Source organism: Cinclus cinclus, chromosome 6, assembly GCF_963662255.1.
Source record: "Cinclus cinclus chromosome 6, bCinCin1.1, whole genome shotgun sequence".
In the NCBI taxonomy this organism is placed as follows: Eukaryota; Metazoa; Chordata; class Aves; order Passeriformes; family Cinclidae; genus Cinclus; species Cinclus cinclus.
In genome coordinates, this window is record NC_085051.1 from 16592043 (window position 1) to 16618038 (window position 25996).

General features: G+C 42.7%; 1 protein-coding gene across 3 annotated transcripts in view; it reads left to right on the forward strand.

The window, feature by feature from the left end:
- The window catches only part of MOB2 (MOB kinase activator 2), a 108235-nt gene that overhangs the window by 72785 nt on the left and 9454 nt on the right, over positions 1-25996 (forward strand). For 2 of the 3 annotated variants that reach the window (XM_062495233.1, XM_062495234.1), the window contains exons 2-3: positions 23844-24004; positions 25213-25306. In XM_062495233.1, the coding sequence (XP_062351217.1) occupies positions 23844-24004; positions 25213-25306 (255 nt within the window). Of the gene's footprint in view, positions 1-4550; positions 4661-23843; positions 24005-25212; positions 25307-25996 lie in introns of those variants that run through there. The other variant, XM_062495232.1, reaches the window with a different exon arrangement.

Genomic DNA, 25996 nt, shown 5'->3' on the forward strand with positions numbered 1-25996 from the left:
CAGGTCTTTGACTCAGAATCTACTTGCCACAAACTTGCCTGAACAGCTGCACAGGAAACAAGAGTCTTTTCAATGTGTGTTTTCAGAGGGCTTCAGTCATTTTAGGTGGGCTGACTCGGGAAGACTTGCTGAAGTGCAGGTGATAAAAATGAACTCTGGTCTCTATTTCAGATTCTCCATGTGGAGTCTGATCATCCCATCCTTTATTAATAGTGCTCAGGTATTAGTTCAGTGCTGGTAGAGTTGAGTGTCTCTTGTTGAGCTGCTCTTATTGCTGCTTCCTTCAACACATTCATGTTCTTCATCTCTCATCCATACACACTTGCTGAACCTGGTTTAACTTGACATTTGGGATTTTAGAAAAATAGATGCACCTACACACTTGTCAGAAATACAATACCTTTGAGATCACGATTTTTCTGTTCTGTACATACAACAGCACTCTTTCTTTTTCTTTGTTCTTTTTTCTTTTTTCTTTTTTTTTTTTTTTATTAAGTGGTATTTGATGAACCCTTGGTTCTTCTCATTTTGTGCATTCTTTCCAAAAAGCCTTAATATAATTTTTTTTAGTTCCCAATGGAGCTTTACTGATACATGGAGCTAATTTGCTTTTCTTGCTGCAGGTGATTTTGTTTCTCGTGTCATGGAAGAGGTGAGAATATTGTGTACCATTTTTTTTTGCTCTCTGCCTGTTGTAGAAGAAACACCCCATAGTATTGATGAAGCCAAAGACGATTGCAGGATAGACACTGGCTTGTCATTATTTTCAGAGTTTTCAGTAAAGCAGCAAATGTAGCACCTCTTTGCTTACAGATGTGCTGCTTTTAAGCTCAGTCTTTTATGTACAAACTTTCTGCACTGTGTGTGGGCCACTTTGATAAGGCTTGTGTCACAAAACTCCGTGTGGCCAGGAAGACCTATTGCTCCTGCTATTATCTCAAGAGTGAAGCTGGACACATTACTTTAAAATCTATTTCCCCCCTTCACTCTGACCACTCCAAACTGCTTTTTGAGACTGAGACAACTTGTCTTCAGGCTGTCTTCTGTCCCAAATCTGTGCCCTGTAGTGCTGATACTGAACAGAGCTGCTCGTGCCATCTGCTGCTGTGTGAGGATGACAAAATGGAGAGCAAGTGTAATCGAAGTATAAATACAGCTTAGAGGCAAACTAAAGGATAAAATGTTCTCACTGCCGATTTCCAATGGTTCTAGACACCTGGGAGCACCCTGTGAGGTAACTGAAAAGGGTACATGGCTAGGTGGTATCAGGGCAAACTGGAGTCAAACAAAAGGGCTAATGAGCTTGCAAAATTGAAATGTTATATGTCAGGCAGGGACACACAATAAGCTTAATTTAAAACAGGTTTTTACAGTCTGATGTTACAAGGCTTCATTTCTATGCATATAAATGCTGAATTGTACCTTTCTTTTTTGTTTTTTCTCCCTTGACATTGTTTGTCTGGGTTGAATACAACTCCCTTTCTTTGCCAACCTCCAACCACCAGTATACATCCCTGTGGTGGCTGCTTTACATGTACTTTTTATGGAATGGCAAAAGGGGCAAATAAGTATATAATGGTTAACTGCTGCTTGTAACAACATTATAAATACAAAGCAGTATTCATAAAATTTATAATTCCTTGGCTTGGTAGTTGGGATCAGTGTAGAAAGCCTTCCATCAGTGTGCTGCTAGCACATGTAGTCATGTGTATTGAGGAGAAATTGAGCTCCCCTCTTCCCAATGCCCTGCTCTGCCCTTTCTCTGTGCCTCTGGTGATGTCCCTGTTTTCTCTGATGTGTCTGTAGATCTAATACAAGCGGTGAAGCTGTTTGTAGGTCCATTCACAGGTATTTCTGTTAACGTTTAGTAATGATTTCAATACACAACGCTGCCTGTCTGATGGGTAAGACTCTTGCTGGAAGCAGTTCACAGGTGCTGAAGCACACTCGGGCTAAAGTCGGATACAACACTTGTTACATGCCGAGAATGTTGAGGGGAGCAAGTGAAAAAGAGGCTTCTGCCGAATGTAAATAGGCAGGATTTCAAATGGGTGTAGACACACCCTTAAGGAAGTGTAGATATGCATCCTTCAGAATATGCATAGGTGGAGATCAGACCAGCAGCTGTGTTCAAATAACACTCCATGCAGATGGAGTACTCTTCTTTCTGGATGAAGCAGCTCTCAAATAAACCCATTTTTGTCTGCATGTGTGTTCTAAATCTTGTCAAAGTTGTAAGAATCTGTACTGCACACGTTGTTTAAATTATTTATGTTGGTGCCATATAAAGTGTGCTAAGTTGTGCTTCCTATGATAATGTGATTTTTATTATTTTTAAGCATTTAAAATTGACTTAGAGATGCTGTGTTTTCCCACAACTTACATAAAATCTGTATTACAAGTAAACTGTATCATGCAGTTGATCAAAACAGAGGAAGTATACTGCTTGAACAGAGGAAAACTGATAGGTGAGGAAAAGACTGGATAGGGTACCACAAAGACATATGGTTGAGGAAAGGGAAAGGAAAATGCTGGGTTGATGTGGAAGCTAGCAGAAGAGAGAAATAGGCCATTTATTTGCATCAAATTAAAAAGCGACCAGGTTTGAAAGTTGTGTTTCAATCAATATTGTGGTTATACCAGAAGAAGATCAGTTCCTAACCTGCATGAGATGACTGAACCTCCATCTCTGAAGAGTGACTGTTCTGCAGCTGGAGTCATGGAGAGGCAAACTTTCCTAATACAACTGTAATCCCACAGAGCTGTATTTATTTTGGTTTTACCCCTGGATTTTTTCTTCAATTTACTTTGGATAGACACACTTTTAATAAAACTTAAGCTGCTTTATATCACAGGCTTGTTGTTTTTAAGGTGGTTCTTTAACAAATGAATCTCTCTGCAGATTTCACTGGTGGACAAAGCGAGGGCAGGTGCCCTTCCCCCATTTGCCACGACTCCTGCTTTGTAATGTTACTGTCACAAGTAGCTCTTACTTGGGAAAAGGGTTGACAGAGCATCAGATTTTTCAGGGGTTGGACTATCTCCTGTATGAAGCGCCAAGATTCGGCATGGAAAAGTGAACTGGTTTCAGCTGCAGGCTTCCTGTGTGCTATCAGTGAAGTCATTAAAACTCCATCTTAAGTGGATTGCTTGTATAGTGGGAATCAAAATACTGCCTGCTTCACAAGGGTGGGGAGGCCTAACTTGGACATGCAACTAAAAGTACATAGCTGACAAACACCCCTGCCTGGGTAGATGCTTTAGGTCTGAGCAGCAGCACATTTTTCCTTCAGGTTGCATCACGGGGCTGTGGTTTCTAGGGTTTGTGCAAAGAGCAGCCACACTCTCCCGCCTGCTCTGACCAGGTGATGCTGGGTTGGTGGCAGCAGCAGTGACGCTGCTTGTGCTAAGCTGAATTCAACAAGCCTATTGGCCTTCTGTTTACAGGGGCAGATACCTGTTCAGTACACAGACTGGAACACTTGGCTATACCCTGTATGAGGAATTGCCCCTTACAATTGCAGCCAGCCTTGCAGGTGTACATAAAACGGCAAGCCCACTGTTTTCTGAGATGTCATGGGCCAGGTTTCAGTGTGTCAGAATAAGTAATGTCCTCAAGATTTTCTGGTCTAGGTCCCATCATGCCACACCTGTCACATTTTTTGTTGTGATCTGGCTCTAAATGCTACGCATACATGTCGGTACTGCCTGTCCAAAAGGGGTGTGGACTGGTGTTTATGTACCATGGCTAAGGAGCTGGACATGGCAGCACCTTTCAAAGGTCTGTTAGGAAAACACATGGCCAAGTGGTTTATCCAGGCAAAACTGAAGGTGGGTCACAATGGACCGGGTCTTTGGGGTTCACTGAGGACCAATACCTAAGTGCTTGCTCTTAACTCTGGTCACAAGGGCAAGTCCTCTCTTGCTGTTTATAGCCTCCGTCTTCACCTTCCTCTGTTTAGCGTCTCCGATAAAGGTCTTGATGTCATTGCTGGGCTGCCATGCACTAGGTAAGACTGGCTGTAGCTCTGGTCGCCCATGCCCTTGCGTGTCATACAGAGTAGTACTGAGAGCAGAAAGCCTTGCTCACAAAAGACATAATTATTCCCGTTCCTCACCGGGAGTCCAGCCTGGCCCCATTACGGACGGGGCCCGCAGTCCAGACAGCAAAGCAGGGCCTTGCCCCGTGTCCTGCTCCGTCAGGCACCGTCCTACTTTGCCTTGCTTATTCGCCGGCTGCCAAAAAACGGGGCACAGGATTGTATAGTGGGTGATGGCCCTGAGCAGCCGCGCTCTCCGGTTGCGTAACGCGACCGGGCCGCGCTCCCGTTCGGCCGCAGCGCCCAGGGGCGGTGCCGGGCCCCGTTCGGGCCGGTTCGGGGCTGGGCCGGGCGGGGCGGGCGGAGGAACCGCGGCACCGCCCGCCCCTAGCGCCATTGGCGGGGCCGGGCCGGGCCGGCGGGGGCGGGCGGCCGGGACAGCGGCGGGGAGCCCGGGCCGAGCGAGCCGCGACCGCCGGTCAGCTCAGCTGCGCTCCGCACCGCCGTACCATGGTGGGGGATCACTGCAGCCTCCCCGGTGAACGACCCGTGCTCGCCCAAAGTGCCAAGCCCGGATTAAGCTGCAAGATGGTCCTGCAGGCGGTGGGCAAAGTGCTGCGGTAAGGACGGGTCCGGCGGTGGCCGTGGCGCCGGGCGGGCAGGGCGGCTGGCGCATCCCGGGAGAGCACCGAGCTGGAGCTCGGCTGGAAACTCCGGCCACGGGCGCTCCTGAACCCCGCTCGTCGCTGCGGGAAGGAGGGAGGGAGGCTGCTTTTGGCTCCTTCTGGAGCTTGTGTAGCGATCGGGGAGGCTGGAAGTTGGAACGGCAGCAAGCGCTTGGAGAGGAACATTTGTTCGCTCATAATACGGCAGTCGGGTTTTGTTTGCTCTTTCATGAGAACTGAGTTTCCAGGACGTAATCAGACAGCGAAGGTCCTGGCTTGCCTGAATAAGGAGTCTGACCAAGATGCTACATATGCTTTGGCAACTTTTCCACAGAAGTGTTGTAAGATGAGGGGGAAAAATTGCTCATGCAGCTCAGAAGGGCTTGTGTGAACGCTGAGACGTGGATGACTACTTAGACCAAAACCAGACCCTTTGGCAAAGGATGTGCAGTAATTTGATTCGGAGGAGTTCTGACCCGTTCTGGTTGGCAGGGAAAATGTCGCCACAAATATTAGGATTAGGAGCCTCGTTCTTCAGCAACTGCAGGTTTTTTGGGGATTTTTTTTTGTTTTGTTTTTTGGTTTTTGTTTTTGTTTTTTTTTTGGGTTGTGTTCAGATATATTTCTGGGTTCTGTGGAGAGTTGCAGTGCTGCTCCAAAAAGGAGCCTTGTTCCTCCGGTATAACTTTATTTGGCAAGCTTTCGTTCGTCCCCCTTTTCTGCTGTCTGTTGCCAATTGTTAAATGTTTGTCAACAGAAACATTATCCCTCTCTTCCTCTGTTGACTCATGTCTCTCCCCAAGCGAGTTTAAGGGAGCCATTTATTAAAGCAGAATGTTCTGATCACAAAGCGGCTGAGCTCTGCCTGCGACTTCAGCTAGAGGAGTTCGCTTGAAGCAGCCTTGGTGGGAACAGCTGCTTAGATTTGCTCTTTAAAAAGTCCTGTAGTGCAGATGGTTGGTTTTTTTTTTTCCCCTGTTAAAAATTCTTTCCCGTAGAAAGCATTAGTTTAAAGAATTGAGGTTTCTCTTTCAGCTTTTTAACAAGTTTAATGTCCCTTCTTTGCATTTTTTGGGGGCAGTGTGTCTATAATTCAATATGGTGTTACACAGCTGGTCATATCATAAAATCCTTTGGCCAGCGACTTGCTATTCATGATGTGAGGCTTTTGAAGTTTTTGGTAGCTGTTCTATTGGCAGCACTCCCAGATGTAAATAGATGGGTGCCTCTGTAGGGAGGAATTGCCAAACCTTTTGTTAAGCATCGATGGCAGTTTATTTCAAAGTATAGGTAAGTTCCTGTGATTTAGCAGTGAAACGTATATTTTTAATTTGTTCAGCACACACTTGTAAAAAAATGGAACATTAACCTCAACCTTTTTTCTATTACTGGAGTATGTGCAGAAGTTGTGCATAATTTTGCTTTTCTTCTGAGATTTATTTTCGATGCGCTATATATAGTATTTAGATACTGTAAAACTTACGAAAGCAGGAAAACATCATTCTCATACATGAAATGTTTTGGACTTACAAATTAGTAACATAACTTTTATTTTCTTGAGCTGTTACTAGATGGGAGTGATTACTGTTTTGTAGTTGAGTGTTCTTTTAATGCATCTTTTTGTTTTGGTTTTCTCCTTTTGCTCGTGGTTAGAGAGAAATGTGAAGTCACAAAACCTTTCTTTAGATGCCAGACTGGTTCTCTTATTTACTGAATTTGCTTCAGATGCCTTATCTGACCTTATGCGTGTTACATCATCTTGCTTTGTTCTGTAGAACATAAACTCATCCTATTCTGTGAAGTGTGAAAGCACAGGCACCGGTGAGGAGCCAGGTAAATACTACATCCAGTCAAGTTTCCATGGTTTCAAGTTTCAAGTTTTTTGCAGAAATGGGATATTAGTGCTTCAGAAGGTGTGAGCCCAGTCAGTGATGGTGGAAGAAGGAACCACATGGGACCTCATTTAGGCCAAAAATGGTGGCTTGTTGGTGACAGCTGGGATGGGATTTCTCTGAACAGAGGCACCCACAGCTGAGCTTCGTCTGCCTTATTGGTAGAAAAGAACAGGGACCTTAAATGTTATGTGGTTGATTGCAGGGGTGCAATGCCACGCCAGCAGAGTGACCACCTCTCATGGTAATATTTAAATTGTAGTCATAAGAAGTTAAATGAGATGTATCTCAAGTTACTTGGGATCTTGTCATCTCTTTCAAAATAAAGGCATCAAATACCACTTCTAAGCTTGACCACCTGAAACTCTTGCTTGAGTTTTCTGCAGTCTAAGCAATGCTAAACTCTGTATGGAGTAATTTTTCTTCTTTTGGTCAGGCCATCACCAGTGGCTTGGTGATGAGATCAAAGGATATCTTGCTTGTGCACAGCCTGGTGTTATGAGCAGCCCCCACTGCATTTTAGGCCCTTTTCTCAGGCCTAATTGGGAACTATCATGATCACAGTTTCCTCCCAGCCTTCCACAGCCTGCCAAGGAATTGCAGAAATTCACAATGGACAAGGGATAGAAAGCCTGTGTTCACTCTAAACTGCCTCCATTCTCGTCTCTCTCCTGCTTGTGAATTAAAAAGCTCAGTTGTTCTTGTGCAATACTTAATCAGTTTGATTTCCTGTGTAGCAGATTTGTTGTGTTATTTACATTGAGTTTGAGTAGTTACAACTAACACACTCGAAGCTTTTAACGTGCAAGTTGTTTTCATTAGTTTCATCAGTAGGTCCAGCTCCTCCTGCCTGCTGGGGTACTGTGTGTGCCACACGTCCGAAGTGACAGCTGCCAGAGGAGGAATCAGTATATGAGGAAACAGGAGGGAGGTGTGAGGAAGCAGAAAGACTTCAATGAGAAGAGCAGTCCTGAGAACCTGAGAAGAGTTTAAGAGAGCGTGGGGGAAAGACAGCTGAACCAGAAAGGGTGGGGGGGGGGGGAATGTAACAAAAGCAACAGATGTGTTCTCAGTCTTTCTAATTAATGTTTTATGAAAGCCATAGTTAGGTTTATTGCTCTTTTAAATTATTAGTGATTCAGCTATGAAGAACTCTGGAGATGCTTGTATCTTTCATCATATTGGTTAGTAAACTGTGTTTAACACTTGAAGGATGGGAGCAAGGCTGTGCACTTGTAATGATTTAAAAAAAAATTGAGACAGCAGTAGAAAAGTGTCATCTCCCCTTTAAATTAGTCACAGCATAACTGAGAAGTTTCTTGACATGGTGTTTAATTAGAGTTGTTTAGTTTCATTTCACTTCATGTGTTTTGAAATATGTTAATGTCTTTTCCCCCCTTTTTTGTAATGAATTGTGCTATTATTTAGCCCATGATTAGAGAGGAAGAAAAATCTAAAATGGAAGCAGTTTTTCTGGTTTTTGTTATTTTGATTTCTTTGAGTTGGTGGTCCTTGAGAGACGTGGACAGGGAAAGGGCAAAGAGTATCATGTCCAAACTTGGAATATTATTCTATAGCATTCTAGCAATATTTAATTAATTGTCCGAGTTTCTTGTGACACCGTGGATTCCTGTCAGCTTCCTTGCAGAGGTCTGCATTTTACTGGCCTCAAGCAGCACAAGTGGAAGGAAGACTCCTGGGATCTCTCCCTTCTTTGGTCCCAGCAGATAACAAAGCCAGTCATAAGCGTTTTTCAGAGCCACACACTGCTGATTTCAGGACAGAATGTTCAGTGTCTGTGCCAGTGCCTGAGTCCTGATGCAGATGCTCGAGTGTGTTTGCTGTGCTGTGACACTTGGGAGATTTTCAGAGGCTGTTCACTATGCAGCTTCCTAGTCTGTGTTTCCTTTTAAGTCTTCAGTGAAACTGAGTCTCTCTGGCATAGCTGGCTATTCATCAGGGATACAGTGGTAGGAAAGAGGAATTATGCTGGCTACAGAGTTGTGATGTTGCTGTGTAGTGTCTTTCAATAAATTACAGTCTGGTTTATATATTCACATTGTCCGGGATGAGTGTGGAAATAGATAAGTTAAACCTCCCCTTTCTCGTAAGAGCCTCCCTTTTTACAGCATTGTACAGACATTGGTTTGGATACCAACTAAAAATAAAGCAACCAACCCCAGTCTTTTTAGGGTAAGCGCTTTTCAAGGCTGTGGTTATTTGTCTTCAGTGGTAGGTGATAATGATTGTTTCGTTTGATAAATTAGCAAGTTTGAGTTGGCATTCTGGATGCTGCTATGTATTTTTATAGACAGGACTTAACAGTTTTGAAAACTTAAATTCCTTCTCTATTTCTCAATTCATAGCAAGTTGAGGAAGAAACCAGGTTGGTTCTGACATTGTATTCTGTTTTTTAGGTGATCATGCAAGGTTGACTTGTGTTCATGAACCGGGAGGGACGGTAGGATGGGTAGGAGCAGAGGAGCTTCTCCTCTGCCTCCTGGGCTCCCGTGGCTGAAGACAGCTGTTGTCTGTGATACTTGCATGTATCAGCAGGACTAAAGCAGATGTTTAGAAAATCAATCCTGTTTTATTCTAATTTAGGCAGAAACATTTTTCAATAATTTAGTCCAGTTCACAGCATTAGGAAGTAATTAGAAGAGCCTTGTTTAACACTAGCTAATCTGATTAATGCAAAAGCCTGGGACAGGCAGAAGAGAAGGGAGGGAGGATGGTATGCAGAGAAAGGGGCTTGTAGGCAAAATGCTCTTCAGAGCCACACTGGCTATTTTTATCCTGTTCTTTTTCTTTCTCCCTCCCACAACTTTCCATTGTACCAAAATAGTTCAAAATGTTTATGGTTCAGGGCAACTGACATCACTAGTTGTCATGTTGTGTCCTGCTGAATATTTCTGTGACAGGAGCTGATTCCTCATTCAGTGATGGCCTTTTGGACTCTAAGCTGCTCAGACTATGGGGCAGTAACGTCTTGTGCTTTGGCAAGGGCTGACCAGGCAGGAGGGACTCTGGTGGCTCTTCTGTATAGTGGGAGCATGGATGTGGTTGTGGAAATTGCTCTTTGACACAAATGTCCTGTCCTCAAGGACAGACCTGGTGATAGGAGACAGGCCTGGGTGGCATTGCCAGCCTGGTGGACTCATCTGACTGGGATGTACCTGCTGGAGAGGCGGCTGTTCCCAGCATACTCAGGTAGCAAAGTCTCTTCTGGTTGTAGACCCAGAACTTGTAGTGAGTGCTCTGCTCGATGTTCAGCCCCATGGCGAGCTGTCAGATACCTCTGGCAAAGCCATGCCATGACTGGGGCTCTTGCTGGTGCTCAGGACTCTGAGCTGTGCTTTGGAAAGATGCTGTGCCTCACAGGTAGGTCAGCACACCAGGAACTCTGTTTCTTTGGGATAGTCCTCTGTCGGCTCACTTGTGTTTGCTGCAGGAGTGTCCTGACCCTGGGGCATATGTGAACATCAGCGAACTATGCACTGTGTATTAACTTAATAAAGAACTTGGTGTCTTTCTTCAGAGGTATTTACAGCATGGAGTTGTGTTTTGGTTACGTGTTCCACATCCTGTGAAGCGATAGCCAGAGGGAGAGAGCTGCTAAAATTCTCGGTGTTGAAACAACCCTCTGAGATGTCTCCAGAGCTCATACAGAAAGGGCTCCTGGCCAAGGTTTAATAGCATTTTCCTCTTGTTTAGAGGCAAAAGTATGCTTCTTCTTTTACTGAAGATGCCTCCTGGACACTTTACAAAGAATAGATTTAACTATATTCTCAGACTTGTGAAATTATTCACCCTTCTTTTATCTTGTTTTCTTGGTATGCATATAGGATTTGTTCCAGATTTTAGCTGCTTATTTCAGTCTGGAAGATTATTCCATTTATATATGAGCAAAGTATGAGTGTGCTACATCCATCCTTCTGGGAGTTGACTACAGTTCCTGGTTTTGGCCCTTTGTTTCCTATGTTGCAATAGCCCGTGTTTCTGGTGCTGTTCTTTATGGGAAAGTTATCTATTTCACACAATTTCTGTCTACTGTTGTCTGGGATCTCAAGCATCAGGGCACTCCAAGACCTTTACCAGGTAGGTTTTTAGGAGAAGAAAAAGATCTTTTCTCTTGCTGTTTTTGATTTTTTAGAAGAGGTGTGGTGTTAGGAATGTGATGTCCTTTCAGTTGTTCTGTCTCTAAGATGGCTGAGACAAAATATATCTGTTTCTCTATCATAAATCTCTCTGTGACTACACCAAAACTGAGTTTGTTCAAATGTTACTTTGTTGAGGGGAATTTTTAAATTATTTTCTTAATCCATGGTGCTGTGATGTTCAAGAGAATCTTAACTAAAACTTCAGCAAATTGCTGTCAGAGAAGAGATGCTGCATTTCTTTTAAGGGCTGCTGGCATCTAGTCTCTGGAAAGAAAAGGGGATTGGATGTATGGATTAACCTCTTCTTCCAGATTTCCAGAGAAAAAACCTATTTCTTTGAGTGAAGTGTGCCCATTAGCACTGAAGCCAGGTTGCTTGAGCTTGTCAGAAAATTCTGCTCTGTTAATTTTTCAAGTTCTTTTCTGTCTGGTATGGAAATAAGTTTAGAAGTGCTTTTGCTCAGACAGCAGGAATGCGTGGTAGCAGATGCTCCCCAGGTGAAAGGAACATTGTGGACATCTGTGTGATTCCTTTTATTTTTGAAAAAGGAAAAATCAGCAGTGAGTGCAGCTGCCCTCAGAAGGGCAGGTAGTGGCAAAATATTAAAATTCTTAGCTTACTATCTAGAAAAAGTAGTCCTGGCACACCATCTGAGTATGTGGAGTTACTGAAGAAAGAAGGCTTGAGTCTCTTCATTTGTGGTTTATGTAACTTCACACAAAGGTGGAGTGACACAAGGTGCACCTTGGTGGCTCCACTCACACCCAGACACCCAGATCTGCTCTTCAGTCCAATGTGTCCACGCATCCTAGGTAGGCACAGAACACCAAAGCCTTACAGGGAAGGTGCTGGCTGTCAGCAGGATGCATTTAGCATAACAGGGAAGAGGAAAATTCTGATAGAAGGGCTTTGCTGATTCCTTCTTTTACAGAGTCCCCAGTTTTGATGTGACTGATAAATTTCTTTAGAACTATGCAGGGAAAAAATAAAGCTTAGCTCTCGAGACCACATTCTGTGTGGGACAGGGGAAGCTGTATTCTCTCTCTCGACTGAAATAGTTATTTTTCTGTTGCTTTGCATCATAGAAAGGTTTTTTCATGTCTAGGTATATCATTCAAATCAGTCAATTTTTAAATCTACACATAACCATCCTTTGCTTTGAGGGATGACACTGGTTTGCAAAAGCTGAGGCAGAAGTGTGGCTTCACACTGTGTTTTGGGGAATGTCTCAGGTGTTGGTCTCAGCTTCTATGAACTGATCAGTTGCAAATCCCACATGAACAGTTAAAGATCCTTTTTGTCATTTGCACATGCAGCCAAGGGAATGAAACAACTGCAGTACACAACTGTGCATCTGGTTTTAGTTTTTGAAAATTGCTAGTTTTCCTTAACCAATTTCTTGGTTGTTCTTTCAGCATTTAATTAAAAAAGATGGAATTTGTATTTTAGCAGGTTCTTGGAGGTAACAGTGCAACTTTGGGTATATCTATGGGTTTTTTCCTGGTTGCTTGTGGATCAGTATGTCTGTAAAGGTGTTTCTATGTGCTTTTCAGTCTCCTGTGGTGTATTTGGAAAAGTAATAAATTAGGGTTGGGAATCACTGCTGTCTCACTAGCTAATTAACAGTGATCTAACTGTACCAGTAATTAAACTATTACCCACCCTACTATTTTTCCAGTCATTCAGATGTTCTTTACATTGACCTATGAATCCATCGCTTTTATTTTAAATAGATTTTTTTTTTTCCTTCCTCTATTGTACAGAAAAGCTTCAATGTGCCGTTTTCTAAGAAATTCTGAAACAGCTGTGTGCTATTGTTGACAAAACTGAACAGAGCATTGCATCATTCTGTCAAAAATCTTTAAAAATTAACTGCATGGTTACACTTGTGAAAGTTTGTACATATCATTTGTCAGTGAAAGTTACTTAGTTATGATAATGCTTTGATTCCTTTTATTTCTGATCTTGTGAGGAGACACACAATTATGCCTTCTACAGACTTCAATTTTTAAGTTTAACAAGATAGCTCATGCTAAAACTGAAAGGCCCTGTTTCTCCTCCCAGGGTGTGGTCTAAGGCATGCCAGAAGAGATAGGATTTACCTGACTTTGGCTTAAATTAAAGGCAAAATATTAACAAAAGGGGGGAAAAATAATTTTTGATCTCTGCCATTGAGGCGTGACCTTGACCCGTAATATTTTCTAGTGAGAAAATAGCCTTCCTAATTACAATGCTGTGGTTAATTTAAAGTATAAGAAATTAGTTTGTGGAGCTTGATACAGAGGATGAAAATTTTAGGTGTGGCTGCTTCTGCACATTGATATTTCTTTGCCCAACCTGCTCAATAACTAATGATTGGTAGGTGATTGAATTCCCCCCAGCTGTGTCTCAGTGCAGTAAGATGCACATATGTTTGCTAGTATACATGCTTTAAAAGTGAGATGACAGGTGCAGGCATGCAAAATTGCTTATGAATAGTGAAAACAATTTAGATTGTTTTTCCCCATGCTGTGTATTTGAGTTTATACTGTGTACTGAAGCTCCTGCAAAGAAAGGTGAGATGTTTGAAGTAGCTCTGTTGTTACCTGTGTTTCCGTGTGCACTCTCAGTTGTGGTGTGCCCTAGCACGTTTCTGTCTCATTAAACCACATTTTTTTAGATGTAAGGCAGACAAAGTTTATGTGAAGGTTTCAGCTGTTGAAGTCCTGCCTGCTGTGTGATATAGGTGTTGTTTTTCAAGGTGGAACTGTAGCAGGAAGGCAGGTGCTGAACTTCTTTCCGGTCTCTTCACAACAGGAATAACTAACTTGTCCTTCTGATGCAAGACACTCTTTGTGCCTAAATAGTTGTATTTTCACATTGCAAGTACATGAGACACTATATGCACCCATCTTCCAAAACACATTATGTGGGTAAGCTTGACCTGCATATCTAATGTGGTTTTGCTGTTACAAGTTTTCTTTAGGCTACAGTGGTGCACAAAATCAGTCTGTATTGTCAGATAATTTTTGGCTGTACAAAGAAAGCTTGCAAGGCAAGAAGGCAGTGAGGAAACTAAACCATTTTTTACAAAGACAAACTTGTCTGCAGCCTGGTACTCTCTGAACAGAACAAGCTGTCTGCATTTGTATATCTTGGGCTATATAGCAAGAAGTCTGATTGCTGAAGCCAGGTTGCCATGGTGAAGTAATTCCCAGCAATTAAAGCACAGTTCCATCCTGAAAAGCAACTCTGTGCAAGCTATGTTGTGAAATCCCTCATTTACGAGGCCATGAGGTTTCCATATCAAATTTGCTTGGTTTAGAAATAAAAAGGTAGCTTTGCAGTCTTCCAGCTCCACAAACTTCATCAGGGTTGGGACATAACAGTGCCTTCAGTGATGTGTGTGCTGTGGTGGTGAACTCCCTCTCCGCAGAGGTGCGCCACAGGGTACTGGATGTGCTCATCTGGAGATAACAGGGCTGTATCACAGTAGCCAGGAGGAGCAGTTGCTGCCAAAACCTGAATTTAATAATGACGTAAAAGTCAAAATAACTCTGTGTTCCAGAAGGAGATTAGAGGATAATAAATCACTGATTAAATTAATAGACATGTCAGAAAAGACACAAGGAATAGATTTGTTAATTGAGACTTTTCTTGAAGTTTTACTCAGTACATTAATTTTTTCTTTCAATTTGCAGAGTTTAAAAACCTTAAAAGAGAGATAAAACTCTTTTTTTGGTCAATTACATTGTTTTTACTTGTTTTCTGAAGGCAGTATTTCTGGCCTCCAGAGTTTCAAGTTGTCTGTTCAAAAAATACTGTTCTGAATATAACAAACCCTGACAGATCTGTATTTGATTTCCTCGGAGTGAAAAAAAAAAAGGTGTTAAAAGCCACTCCAAAACTTGCTTTCAAATCTTGGTCCCAATCACTTGTTCTCAAGGCTCTGTGGGCAGCCTTTCCTTTGCAGCACATGAAACAACCAGGCTCACTGGCACTGTTGAGAGCCAATTTTTTCCTTTCTCTGTGTGTTTTAATTAGAGAAATGTAAGGTATGCTATAGATCTCTGCAATGTTTTTTGCTTTAGAGAAAGAACTATTTATCTCTGCTGGTTTCCAAAGGTCCTTGGAGAACTAGCTGAGATGTAAACATTTACATGTGCAGATATCTGTGGTGAAAAGAATCCTGGTCCTACCATGTAGCTGCAGTATGGGAGTATATTTAGCAGTGGAGGATGATGAGGAAGCATTTGTGTTGCTTGAATGCTAATGGCATTTTTCCTCTAAGGGAGGCAAGGATACAGGAGCATCCTTATCTTGGTATTGTGTATGGGCCTGATGGGTTTGGAGTGTTTGCCTGGGGACTGAAATGAGCTGTGTGTTAACAAGACAAAGCCCAGATCAGAGCTCCAGCCTCATATTTTCAGCTGATGAATGTCTGGGCAGAGATGTACTAAAGAGTCAGCATGGGATGGGCTCTCCTGTCCCCACACCAGGATCTGCTCTGAGTGCCATTCTAGGGGAGGAGGAATTGCAAGCAGGGGAGAATATACTATGAGACACCGTCTCAAGCAGGGATTTGGGGTTTGCCCTCTTTGCTCAGTTTTGGCTTCCTTTCTGACAGTTTGCCAACTGGAGACTTAAAAAACAACAAAAACAAACAAAAGCCACCATTCCATGTCATTCCCAGGCTCAGGACTTGGTTACTTCTGACTCAGTGCTCTGCTGTGTGGTTTGTTCTAAGAATTGAGTAAATTAATTCTTACAACACTTAGTCTATGACCTACTGAATCTCTGTTACCACAGACCTTATTTGGCTCCATGTAGAGATGTTGCAAAGAGGAAAGGTTGGTCCTTTTTATTTTCTATTCCACAAATTATCATAAATCTGGACTGTAGTAAGTTGCCTAAGTAAAAATCTTGCTGAGCCTTCATGCTGGCACCTCCTGATTGGGATATGTGAGGGCTTTTTGCCATCAAGGCAAAAGAGAACATTTCAAAATGAAGAACAACTGCATATTGCTTGGGTAATCTTGTTTCTTCTAGTGAATTGTTTCTCTTAAATTACATTGCTGGCTCCTAGAAATAATTAATCTGTTTGTTTCCCATTGGACATGGCTTCCCTGGTGTCCCAGTTGTGTTATCTGGAGGGGAACCTGGAGAGGACAAAGACTACGCAGTCACAAGCTGGACACCTTGGTTCAGTCTGGGGGAGGAGTTCTGGCAGGTAGGCCCAGGGAAGAAAGGGAACTCCAGTGCAGTGTGTTTTACCACAAGAATGCACTCTGCACATTTTTGTAGCATTAGCTGAGCTGTGGCATGCCTGGCCTTGCCTCTGCAGCCCTTCTTCCCAGAGCTGCAGGGGAGACAAGATGGGGGACCCTGGCCACCAGCAGAGGAACCCCTGGGTGTCTCAGCAGGGCAGTTCATGTGCCTCTGACACACCACTGTAGGCAAACACGACTTTGTTCTGGAATCATTGTTGTTTGGGTTGGAAAAGACCCTCGAGGTCATCGAGTCTGCCTTTAAACCATATCCACACATCATAAATACTTCCAGGGATGGTGACTGCACCAGTTCCCTGGGCAGCCTGCTCCAGGGCCTGATAACTCTTTTGTTGAAGACATTTTTCCTAATTCACAGTCTGTACCTCATGGCCATTTCCCTTTGTCCTAACCATTGTTACCTGGGAAAAGACCTTTTCTTTAGCAACCTATTTCAGGTAGTTGTAGGGAGTGATAAGGAAGCTGAGACTCCTTTTGGCCACACAACCCCAGCTCAGTCAGCTGTCCCCTGTAGGACTTGTGCTCCAGCCCCTTCACCAGTAGGTAAGGACATGGAAAGGCCTGATGTACCAGACGTGGCATGGTGCAGGTGCCCCATGTTCTCCTCGCTTTGCCAGCAGCACCAGCTGGAGCTCAGTGGCCCTACAGAATGTTTTGGGCTCTCTGTTGAGAAGCAGCATTATGAAATAATGTTATGGCACTTGTCATCCTTAACATGCCTGCCATGCCTTGGCACCGACTGTTTACAGCGGAGCATCCGGAGGCCAAGCAAAGATTCCCTTTTAAGGCAAAGAGCCACTATGAGAATCCCGAAGAAAAAGTTTCCCTGGCATGTAGGGTACATTCTTCTTTCCTCCTCCTCTTAAATAAACTATTAGTAACTTTTAAAAACAGAACAAAAATGAAGAAGCAGGGCCAGAAATGCTGCCAAAGGCGCTTTATGCTGCGCAGCCCCCTTAGACCTGCGCAGCAACCAAGCCCTGGAGCTAACCCAGGGCAGGAGAGAGCAAGAATGAAGCTGAGGTCAAAGGGGTCTGTCAGAGACCTGTGGCAAGAGGAGATCAGAATGCAGACTGCCTTAAAAAGCTTAGGCTCCTTCCCTTCCACGGCCCTGGAGAAAAGCACTGTCCACAGCGAACAATTGGACTGAATGCTGCACTGGGATTTAGACTTGCTTTCCAATACCTTGCACAGCTTCCTTTCCCATGCTGATGTTCTTTTCTTTCCCAGTCCTGAATGTGGAAGTGTACATCCAGGATTTGTGTTCTGGGTGTGCTGTCACATGGCATTTCCAGTTGAAGACATAGCAGTGATCTGGGTTAAAACAGGACATGAGATTGCAGAAAAACCTCCAGAGGTGTTAATCTTGTACTGTTTTCAAGAAAGTGGGGAAATACAAGCATCATCTCTAGTGTTGTTCTCAAAGGAAGGGCAGCTCAACTGATGTTTGAAGGAAGCTGTTATTCCCCTTTTTGTGCATGCTGTACAAGTAAACAAAGACACTGAATTACTAAGAAGGTATTTAAGCTCTGTAGCCCTTTTAAGTTTCTAGTTCTTGCTCTTAACTGAGGAGAAAAGGCAGTGGGCTGCTGGGTAGGAAACTGGAAAGCCTTCAGGAGTTTGTTCCTGACCCGTAAGGACTGGCATAACCTGCTTCTTCATTGTTCCTGTCACTTGGACTCATAAATTTTAGCTCATAAAACTGTTTCCTTCCTGCTATGAATGGGTTCAGGACTCCCATGCTTATGCAGAATGTTTGTAACCAGAAATTAACTGATAATTTCTTTCCAGTAAAGTGCCACATAAAAAGCCTATAAAGATAAAAGGTGTGTCTGTGAGCAGCTGACCTGGTTACGAAGCTGTAGTATTCTGTTCATGGCTGAAATCACTGTGTTTTTCCTTTCTGCAAAGGGAGCACATCAGAGGGAAAGACCTTGAATATTGGATCTTTTTTTTTTGCCATAGGGTGTTTTACTCCCTCTTCTGTTCCACTCACATCCCCTTTGACTCCCTAGCCAAAGAAGGGGAGAGGAGAGAAGCTGAAATGCAAACATTCAGTACACCTTTAATTTTGAATTCTAAGCACTTATTCATTGAAAGAATAAAAACAGTGATCATAAAATTTGGCCTGAAGGACACTGCTACAATGTTGTCTTACTGCCTCTCTGATTTTATCTTCTAAGAAGCTAACCCCCCATCCGTAGAGTGCCAGAAAAGTAGGTTTTAGTAGGAGTACTTCACTTTCTAACACTTCATATGGTGGCATGTGTTTTAAAACACAAAGCTTCAAAAAGAAAAAAAAAAATTACAGGATAAAAAATTGAAGGCCTAGGTAGTTTGAGATATCAGCTAGTGCAGTGTGTAGAGGTGTACTTGGAATATGGTGTTGCTGTTGCAGACTGTAATCTCTGTAAAAGTTTTAATTGAGAGTGCACCATTTAAACCCCAAATGTTTCCAGGTTATGAGCTATACAAGTTGTAAAGTGCAAGCCAGATTACTTGAAAATAACCCCCAAACCCTTGAGTATTGTTTTTAATATCATTTGGTAATACTTCTGTAGTTATCTTTGGTTTTGATATTCCTTAAAACAATTTATTTCTTTTTGTGACGTTTTTTGCATGCTTTGCTGTGGACTGCGGGGCTAGACTCTCACCAACACTAATGGAATATGTCACAGCTGGATTGGCAACAGCTGAGACTTGCTCTCTTCTGAATTTGTGGGGATTGCCGGGATTATAGCAGTTAACCTTGTGTAAGGAATAGGGTCAGTTGCTAAACAAAGTCCACAAAATCCCACCACATTAATCACAAAATATGCATCTTTGTCCTGTAAGGTTCATGATCCATGGTGATTTTCATCCTCACAGACTTCAGATGGTTTGTGAGTTTTGAAGTTCACAAACAGAGACAGATTTGCCACATGAGGCCTATCAGACCTATTCTGTAAATTTTCCAATGGAATTGGGGTGTTTGAGACTTGCTTGTAACCTGAAACTGGTACATGATCCAGAGGGTACACAGTGATGGGAGTTTTGCCTGCAGCTCTGGTCATCACCACTACAGGCTTTTAAAAAAACTTTTTAAACTTTATAAAGTTACTCTTATTTCTGTTTTAATATGCCAGACTGAAATAAGAAAACCCACTTACAAAAGAAAAAGTAAATAGCCATTCATCCCAAGGGACAGTTGGTTTGGAGGATGGGAGAGGGGGATCGAAGTGTCATCAGTTGTCCTTCAAGAGATTTCAGTTTCAGATGCAATGTAAGAAACTGTACAGGTTGCTGGCAACAGCAAGAAATTATTATTGCTGTGCTGGTTTCCTCTGGAAAAAAAAAAGGAATCCTGAACTGGTAGAGATCATCTAAAATAGCATGGTCAGTTTAGGGAAGTTTGGCATTTAATAAATCATTGGTCTTCCCTCTGTGTCATCACCTGGGAATAAATCATGTGCATGACCAGAACCATGGATGCCTGGTACAATTCCAAAGTGATGTGAACTACATCAGGTTATGAAGCACATCCACACTGGGATGTGGAGACATTGACTCTCTGGTCCTTCTTCAGCTAAGTCAGATTGCTTCATGTGTGCTTCTTTCCAAACAAACCATACTGGTTTACACTGAAGCACGTATTTAGCATTTGTACCATGAATCAACTTTGAACCTTACAGCCAGTTTCTGCTCTGAAATGGGAATAACAGTTCTCAAAATGGAGTTAAAACTAAACCTTGATGGTGCTTTGAAGATGCTCTGAAGTGCAGGTTTTTTTAAACCAAGGAACTACTGAGCATCTGATCAAGAAGGAAATGAGAGAGGAAGATTAGAGGAGGATCTCTGTTAACTGACATGGGATGAGAAAGCAAGCTGGGAAATTGGCAATTTTACTAGATCTTAACAAAGCAGTTAGACTGGGGAAGAAAATCATCAGTAGGCTGTCACTTGGTAAAGTGTCTTACACATCTCTTTCTCCAGTGAATTCCAGGTGAACTTGCAGCTGGTATGTTTTCCAGCTGGATACAAGGCTGAATATGGCTGAATAGAAGCATTAGTGTTGTAAGGTCTTGGCCTGGTACCAGTTTGCTGAACCTTCTTCTAAGACTTCAGGCGAGCAATCTCTCTCCTGCCATTTCCCATCACTTTTCCCTCTCTGAAATTTATTTTTGGGTGTGACTTGGCCTGTGGCATCACATTCAGTTGGGTGCCTAAAACCAGAGGTAGACATAGAATCTGTGGAGTGCTGTCTCCTTGGACTCCCTAAAGATGTTTCTTTCCTTAGTTAGTATTTAAGTACTGATAGACAGGACTTGTCTAAGCTGTGGATAGACTACCAAACTGCTTCATAACAGCTACTTCTTCAGCTGCTTGGGTGATACAGTTGATGTGGCATGGAATGTTAAGACAAATTTAGTAGAATTCTCTAATTTTTGAAGAAAGACTCATGTAAACTTGTATCAGGACTTGAGGTGCCTATAGCTGAGTTTTGAAAATTCTGCTCTTTTTGTGATCTTAGATGACACTTAGTTATGTTTTCCAATAAACAGTCATTAACAGGTCATGAATTTTGGTGTTTCCTGAATAGAACATTAAAACTCTGCTGTTCTTGACTTTTTTTTTGTATTTGTGTACTTTAAACATAAAATGAAAAATTAGGGAAGGCATCTTGAATGAGAAGAGCTCACAAAAAGGAGGTAATGGATGTTTCACCTTGTGGCTTTGGAGTTGAGTCCAGCTGGTGTTTTCTTAATAGGTTTTTGAAACAGCAGTGGGCTTGAATGTAGGGGTAAGCAGAGGGAAGGAGGTTAATTCCTAAACTTTGCACTATATGGTAATCCTGGTGATTGTGAATAAGTGATCTTTGGTTTCTCTGGAATATGGAAGTATTTTTGGTTGATTCTTAATCACAGGTAGTTCTGTTTCTAAACCAGGGTGTTTTTCATACTGCTGTATGCTCCAGCTTTTTAAGTTTAAAAAGACAATGCCTTTCACTATGGGCTGGTGTTGACATTTCCCAACCTAAAGCCACAATTTAAAATTACATTTTTAAGGCTGGATTTTTAATTTTTTTTTTTTAAGTTTGTGCTTACAGTACTGGGGCCATGTATTGTCCCAGCTGCACTACATGCAGGTCATGGAAATGTGCTGGTGCAAACAATTTCTGTGGTCTTGCTGTGGTCTCAGGAGCTGCAAAAGGTTAGCAAGATGTTTGTGCTGCACATGACAATTTGTACATTCAGGTTTCAGTGGTGTGAATAAATCCTTCGATAGTAGTGATTCTGGGTATTTTGCAGGTTCTGTGATGATACCCAAGAGGTTCTTTTTAAACCAAGCCAAAGCTTTGGAAAAGGGCAGAGCATGGGATTATTCAAGCAGCTTTTGTTTGAAGTGGTCCAGTTCCAGCACAAGGCAGTTGTGGAAAGACATACACAATCTATTTAAAAGACTCAAAGCAGCTGCCTGTACTGATCTAACAGAGAATTGGCATTTGTGTGAAAATGAGAGGTTTGGATTTTGGAAAAGGACAGTGTAGTGTTCTTTGCAGAAGCAAACTCATTAAATATATTCAGTGTTGAATTTTTGTTTATTCTCTTGAAATGGGGAAGAGATGCTGAAGTGAGGATGAGATGCACCCCACCCATTCCCATGTGATGGAAGGCTTGCCTCAGTCTCATGTGTCTTGCTTCCTTCTGTGGTTTCCCTCCACAGCCTGTGTCTGACAGACTGTGTTTGACCTCTTCCCTCCTAATCCTTACAGAAGACTGCTCTTAGCTGTTGTGGCACAGCCCTAACCTGGGGCCCTTGGTTTAATTATCCTGAGCTACAGCAAAGACAGAAACCCTATCTATCCAAACTCTTTCTCACTGATAACTTTTTTTCCCTGAGTGTGGTTAATGTAGTTTGTCAAACCAGTGTCTGAAGATGAAGGTATTTTCTGCATGACTGTTACTAGAACTGTAATTTTCCTGAAGAAACCAACTTATCCTTGAATGCCAGAATCCTGGCCCCCTCCCCCCATCCAGATTAAACCCAGAAACCACTAAATCTAGCAAATGCAAGGGTTTGAAGATAGGAATAGTCTGACAACCAGGAACTGTTACCTAACTGAGTAACCCCTCTGTATTAAGAGCCTTGCACTGAGGAGCACCTGAATTCTCTTGTCCTAGGACATCCCTTTGTGGAGCAGCTGTGAGAATTAGTCTGGTTCACTTCATTAAATAAACATAAGGGACAAATCCTTCAGGCTCCATTTGGATTGGAATGCACTGCTATGGAAAAAAGACACGGCAGGAAATGTGCAGGAGTACATCTTCTGTGCTGAATTCATCCTCACAAATACTGCCCTTATATTTGTATAAATATGTTTGTATTTGTATTCTTTAGAAAGATGTTCTATGTTGTATTATTTAAAAATATGTCACAGGCATCCCCTCTTAAACCATGAATCCCACATTTCTCATTAACATAGGAAAGAAGGTGTGACCATCTGTTCCCTGCCAGACACCTGCAGTGCTTTCTCCACATCTGTGTAAATACATCATCAGGCTATAAGTGTACATTGTGCTGCTGTCACCAAGTTTTCCTTGATTTTCCTTCATGGTGGCCTTTCTGAAGAGCACTGAGACTTCAAACACTCTTCCAGGAAAGATGTGTATCACATCCTCACAGCAGAAATTAAGCCTGCATGCATCTCAGACAGGAACACAGTTGGAAGATTATTTAAGTGTGTTAAGAGCCATAATGTGAGGTCTGTTTCCTTTAGATGAAATCTCAGAGTTTTGACAGCAAACTTAATGCAGTCATCTCCAAAGGTGGGCTTGTCTTGGCTTTACAGATCCTTAGAAATCACTTTAACTAAGACAGCCTGACATAAAAAAAGAGCTGGCATCACTTCCTTCTTTTTTACATTATAATGGACAGCAAGTATGCCCTATGATCGTGTCTCACCATTATGTAGATCTTCCATCTCTGCTTAGGTGGATTTTTTAACTGTAGGAACACAGGGATGTTTGACCATGTAGCCTGAAAGACCAAAGTGCTTGACCCATTGTCCTTCCTCTGAAGTCTTACTGAATCCCTGGTCCAGGGTTGGATTGAGAGTCTGTTTAAAAACAAGTGGGAGGAAAACTCCAGTGATTACAGCAAACACTTTACAGATGTGGGGTGAAAAGTCACAATACGCCATGGAGATAAACATCCTTTATGGAATGTGGTTTCTATGCTTTTATAAATCCAAATGGAAGGTTATTTCACAATGCTTTGGATTTACAAGGGTTTTCAGAAAAACACGAACTCAGATCTTTCTGTCACAAGTATCCCTGGAATTGAGAAAACAGGTGTTTTTGTAGTTATCACTGCTTTTATATAGAGTCACAGATGTTCACTTAAGAAGGCTTTTGATAGGGCTGGAGAGCAAGGAATGCTGTAGGCTTTGAACAAGCAACACCAGCTTTTCCAGCTATCTTCTTGCAGCAGCCAGATTTGCTGTTTGTCAGACTACCATTCTGCAGGTGACCAGGACCTGTGACCAGGTGACACAGCAGGTTGTTGGTCCTCACATGGGTTCCTTCAGGAACAGAGCTGTTTTGCTGTCACCACTGTTCACAGGCCTGAGGAGAGAGCAGTGCTCTCCCAGGAGTTTGCAGTCTCATCTGGCCAAAGGGCGGGGGAGATGGAGCAGCAAAATGAAGCTATGGAGAAGGGAATGCAGGAGGAGCAGAGTAAAGGCAAATACAGGAGTTTGGATGAACCAGCTGCTTTCGGGCTTCTGTAGCTGTTCAAGAGTAGAACTAACCCCACTTCTCTCTTTTCTAAACCTTTGCAGGAAGTCCAAGGGAAAGCCAAATGGTAAAAAGCCAGCACCGGAAGAGAAGAAACTTTACCTAGAGCCAGAATACACAAAATCCAGAATTACTGACTTCGAATTTAAGGAGCTAGTGATGTTACCACGGGAAATAGACCTCAACGAGTGGCTTGCCAGCAACAGTGAGTATTGTGTTCATACAGCTCTGAGCTTGCTGCCCATCCTCGAGAGGCCATTCATTCACTCTTTCTGCTGTTTCCAGTGCTTAGAGAAGCACTCAGTGACTATTTATGCTTACTGTGTAATGCATGTCATTATACCTTGAGTGGTAATTAAGCTGTCTCATGCACAGCCCAGCTGTGCTCAGCAGCATGAAAGCCTTGATGCATTTCCTCCTTCCAGCTCTCTCCCTGTGGCACTGAGGGTACTGCAGTTTTGGATGCTCTTTGGAGAACCATCGAGATTCCCGTTGACTGCTTGCTAAATTGGCTGGTTCTGCACGTTTCTTGGCTCTAGCTACTGACCTTCCAGAAGCATTGTAAAAATGTAGTTTCTAAAGACTTGTAGGTAAAGCAACTTATGCCTAAATCCAGAAGTTGTGAAGTATTTTGGTCAGATTTTTTCCTCCTTCCAAATTTTGGTGGAATTACTGTTCATTTAAACAGCGGACAGGCTGAAATTCAGAGATGTGACCAACTACTGTGACTGAATGCTATACCTGTGCACTTCAGCCCTGATTCACTGTACTTTCCTGGGCTACTCCTGCCAGTCCTCAGCTGCGTCTACGGCCCACTCTTGTTTATGTTTTCAACAGTGTGTGATAGTAGCAAGAAATTACTTTAAACTGCACACTAGGGAAGTTTATGGAGACTCATTAAGAAAAGCTGAGGTGCCCTGTGAGACGTATTAAGAAGTTAAATTATCTCAGAAGATTTTTAAAAACTAGAAGTGTACTGGGTTTCATGCCGGTTTTTGTTTTTACAAGGAGACTGTAATAATACTGCTAATAGTGCTGTTTTCTAGCCACTGTAGATTTTAAGTCCTACTTCAAAAGAATGTAGCAAATTGTTTGCCTTCAGCTTATAGCACAGTATTCTACTGTAAAGGTGAGGCTGATGATGGAGACACTTTCCAGTCTTGCTGCTTTATGAGTAATAAGAGCTAATGCATCATAGTGCTTTCATCTTAAATCAAAACAAGAGCTTTCATTCTGTGTGCCTCTTTGTTTTGCAGTTCATCATTAGGCTCATTTGGCTAAATCATGTTTAAATTTGTATGCAAGCTCAAGACTGAAGTCGCTTCACTTGCTGTATTTAAATAATTGTCTGGAGGATAACCAGTGTTTGAAAGTATTTTACTTCTGAATTTCTTTCCTTTGTTTATTTTTCAGCAACAACTTTCTTTCATCACATCAACTTGCAGTATAGTACAATCTCAGAATTCTGTACAGGAGAGTCATGTCAGACCATGGCAGTGTGCAATACGTAAGTCAATATTTTCATTTATTACATGCGCAAGGTTTCTGTGTCTTCAGAGTTGCCTGGGGGAGGATATTGGTTTTGGATGGCATTGGACAAGTGTTTCACAGCAAGTCTCTACTTGTTGACAACATGTCAGCTGTGCATCCTCTTCTCTCCCTTCAGCAGGGAAGTGTGGTGGAAATCTGTTTTGGTGGAGAGCTAGAAGAATGAGAATCTGAGTGCTCTGAGCTGGTTTCATAAAGTCAGATCAGAGAGGCAGATGACCATGTGTGTGCCTGGGGGAGAGGGAAAGGAGGGTGTTAAGGAAACTTCCATGTCGGACCATCCAGGAGCCACTATGGCAGTCATTGTGAGCTGGGACCAAGGCCCCTTCAGAGCCACACACACCCCACACTCACTCAGACCTGCTTTTCCAACTGGCTTGACCCAGGTTTTCTGTAGCAGAGTCTGGGATAACCAGATCCTTAAAATTAACTTGGTACAGTAACTAAGTAACCTCCTAACAGCCCAATCTGGCCCCTCCACAGAGCGGCCCCAAACAAAGGAAGCCCTGGGCTTTTATATTCTCACAGTTGAAAAAGCCTGAGTGAGTCTTGGGGTTGTCAGCTCCTGCTCTGTCTCTTGAGTGTCAGCTGGCTGGGCCACAGCTCCCCATGTCCTTTGTTGTGGCCCTGCCACGCAGAGCTGAGCCCT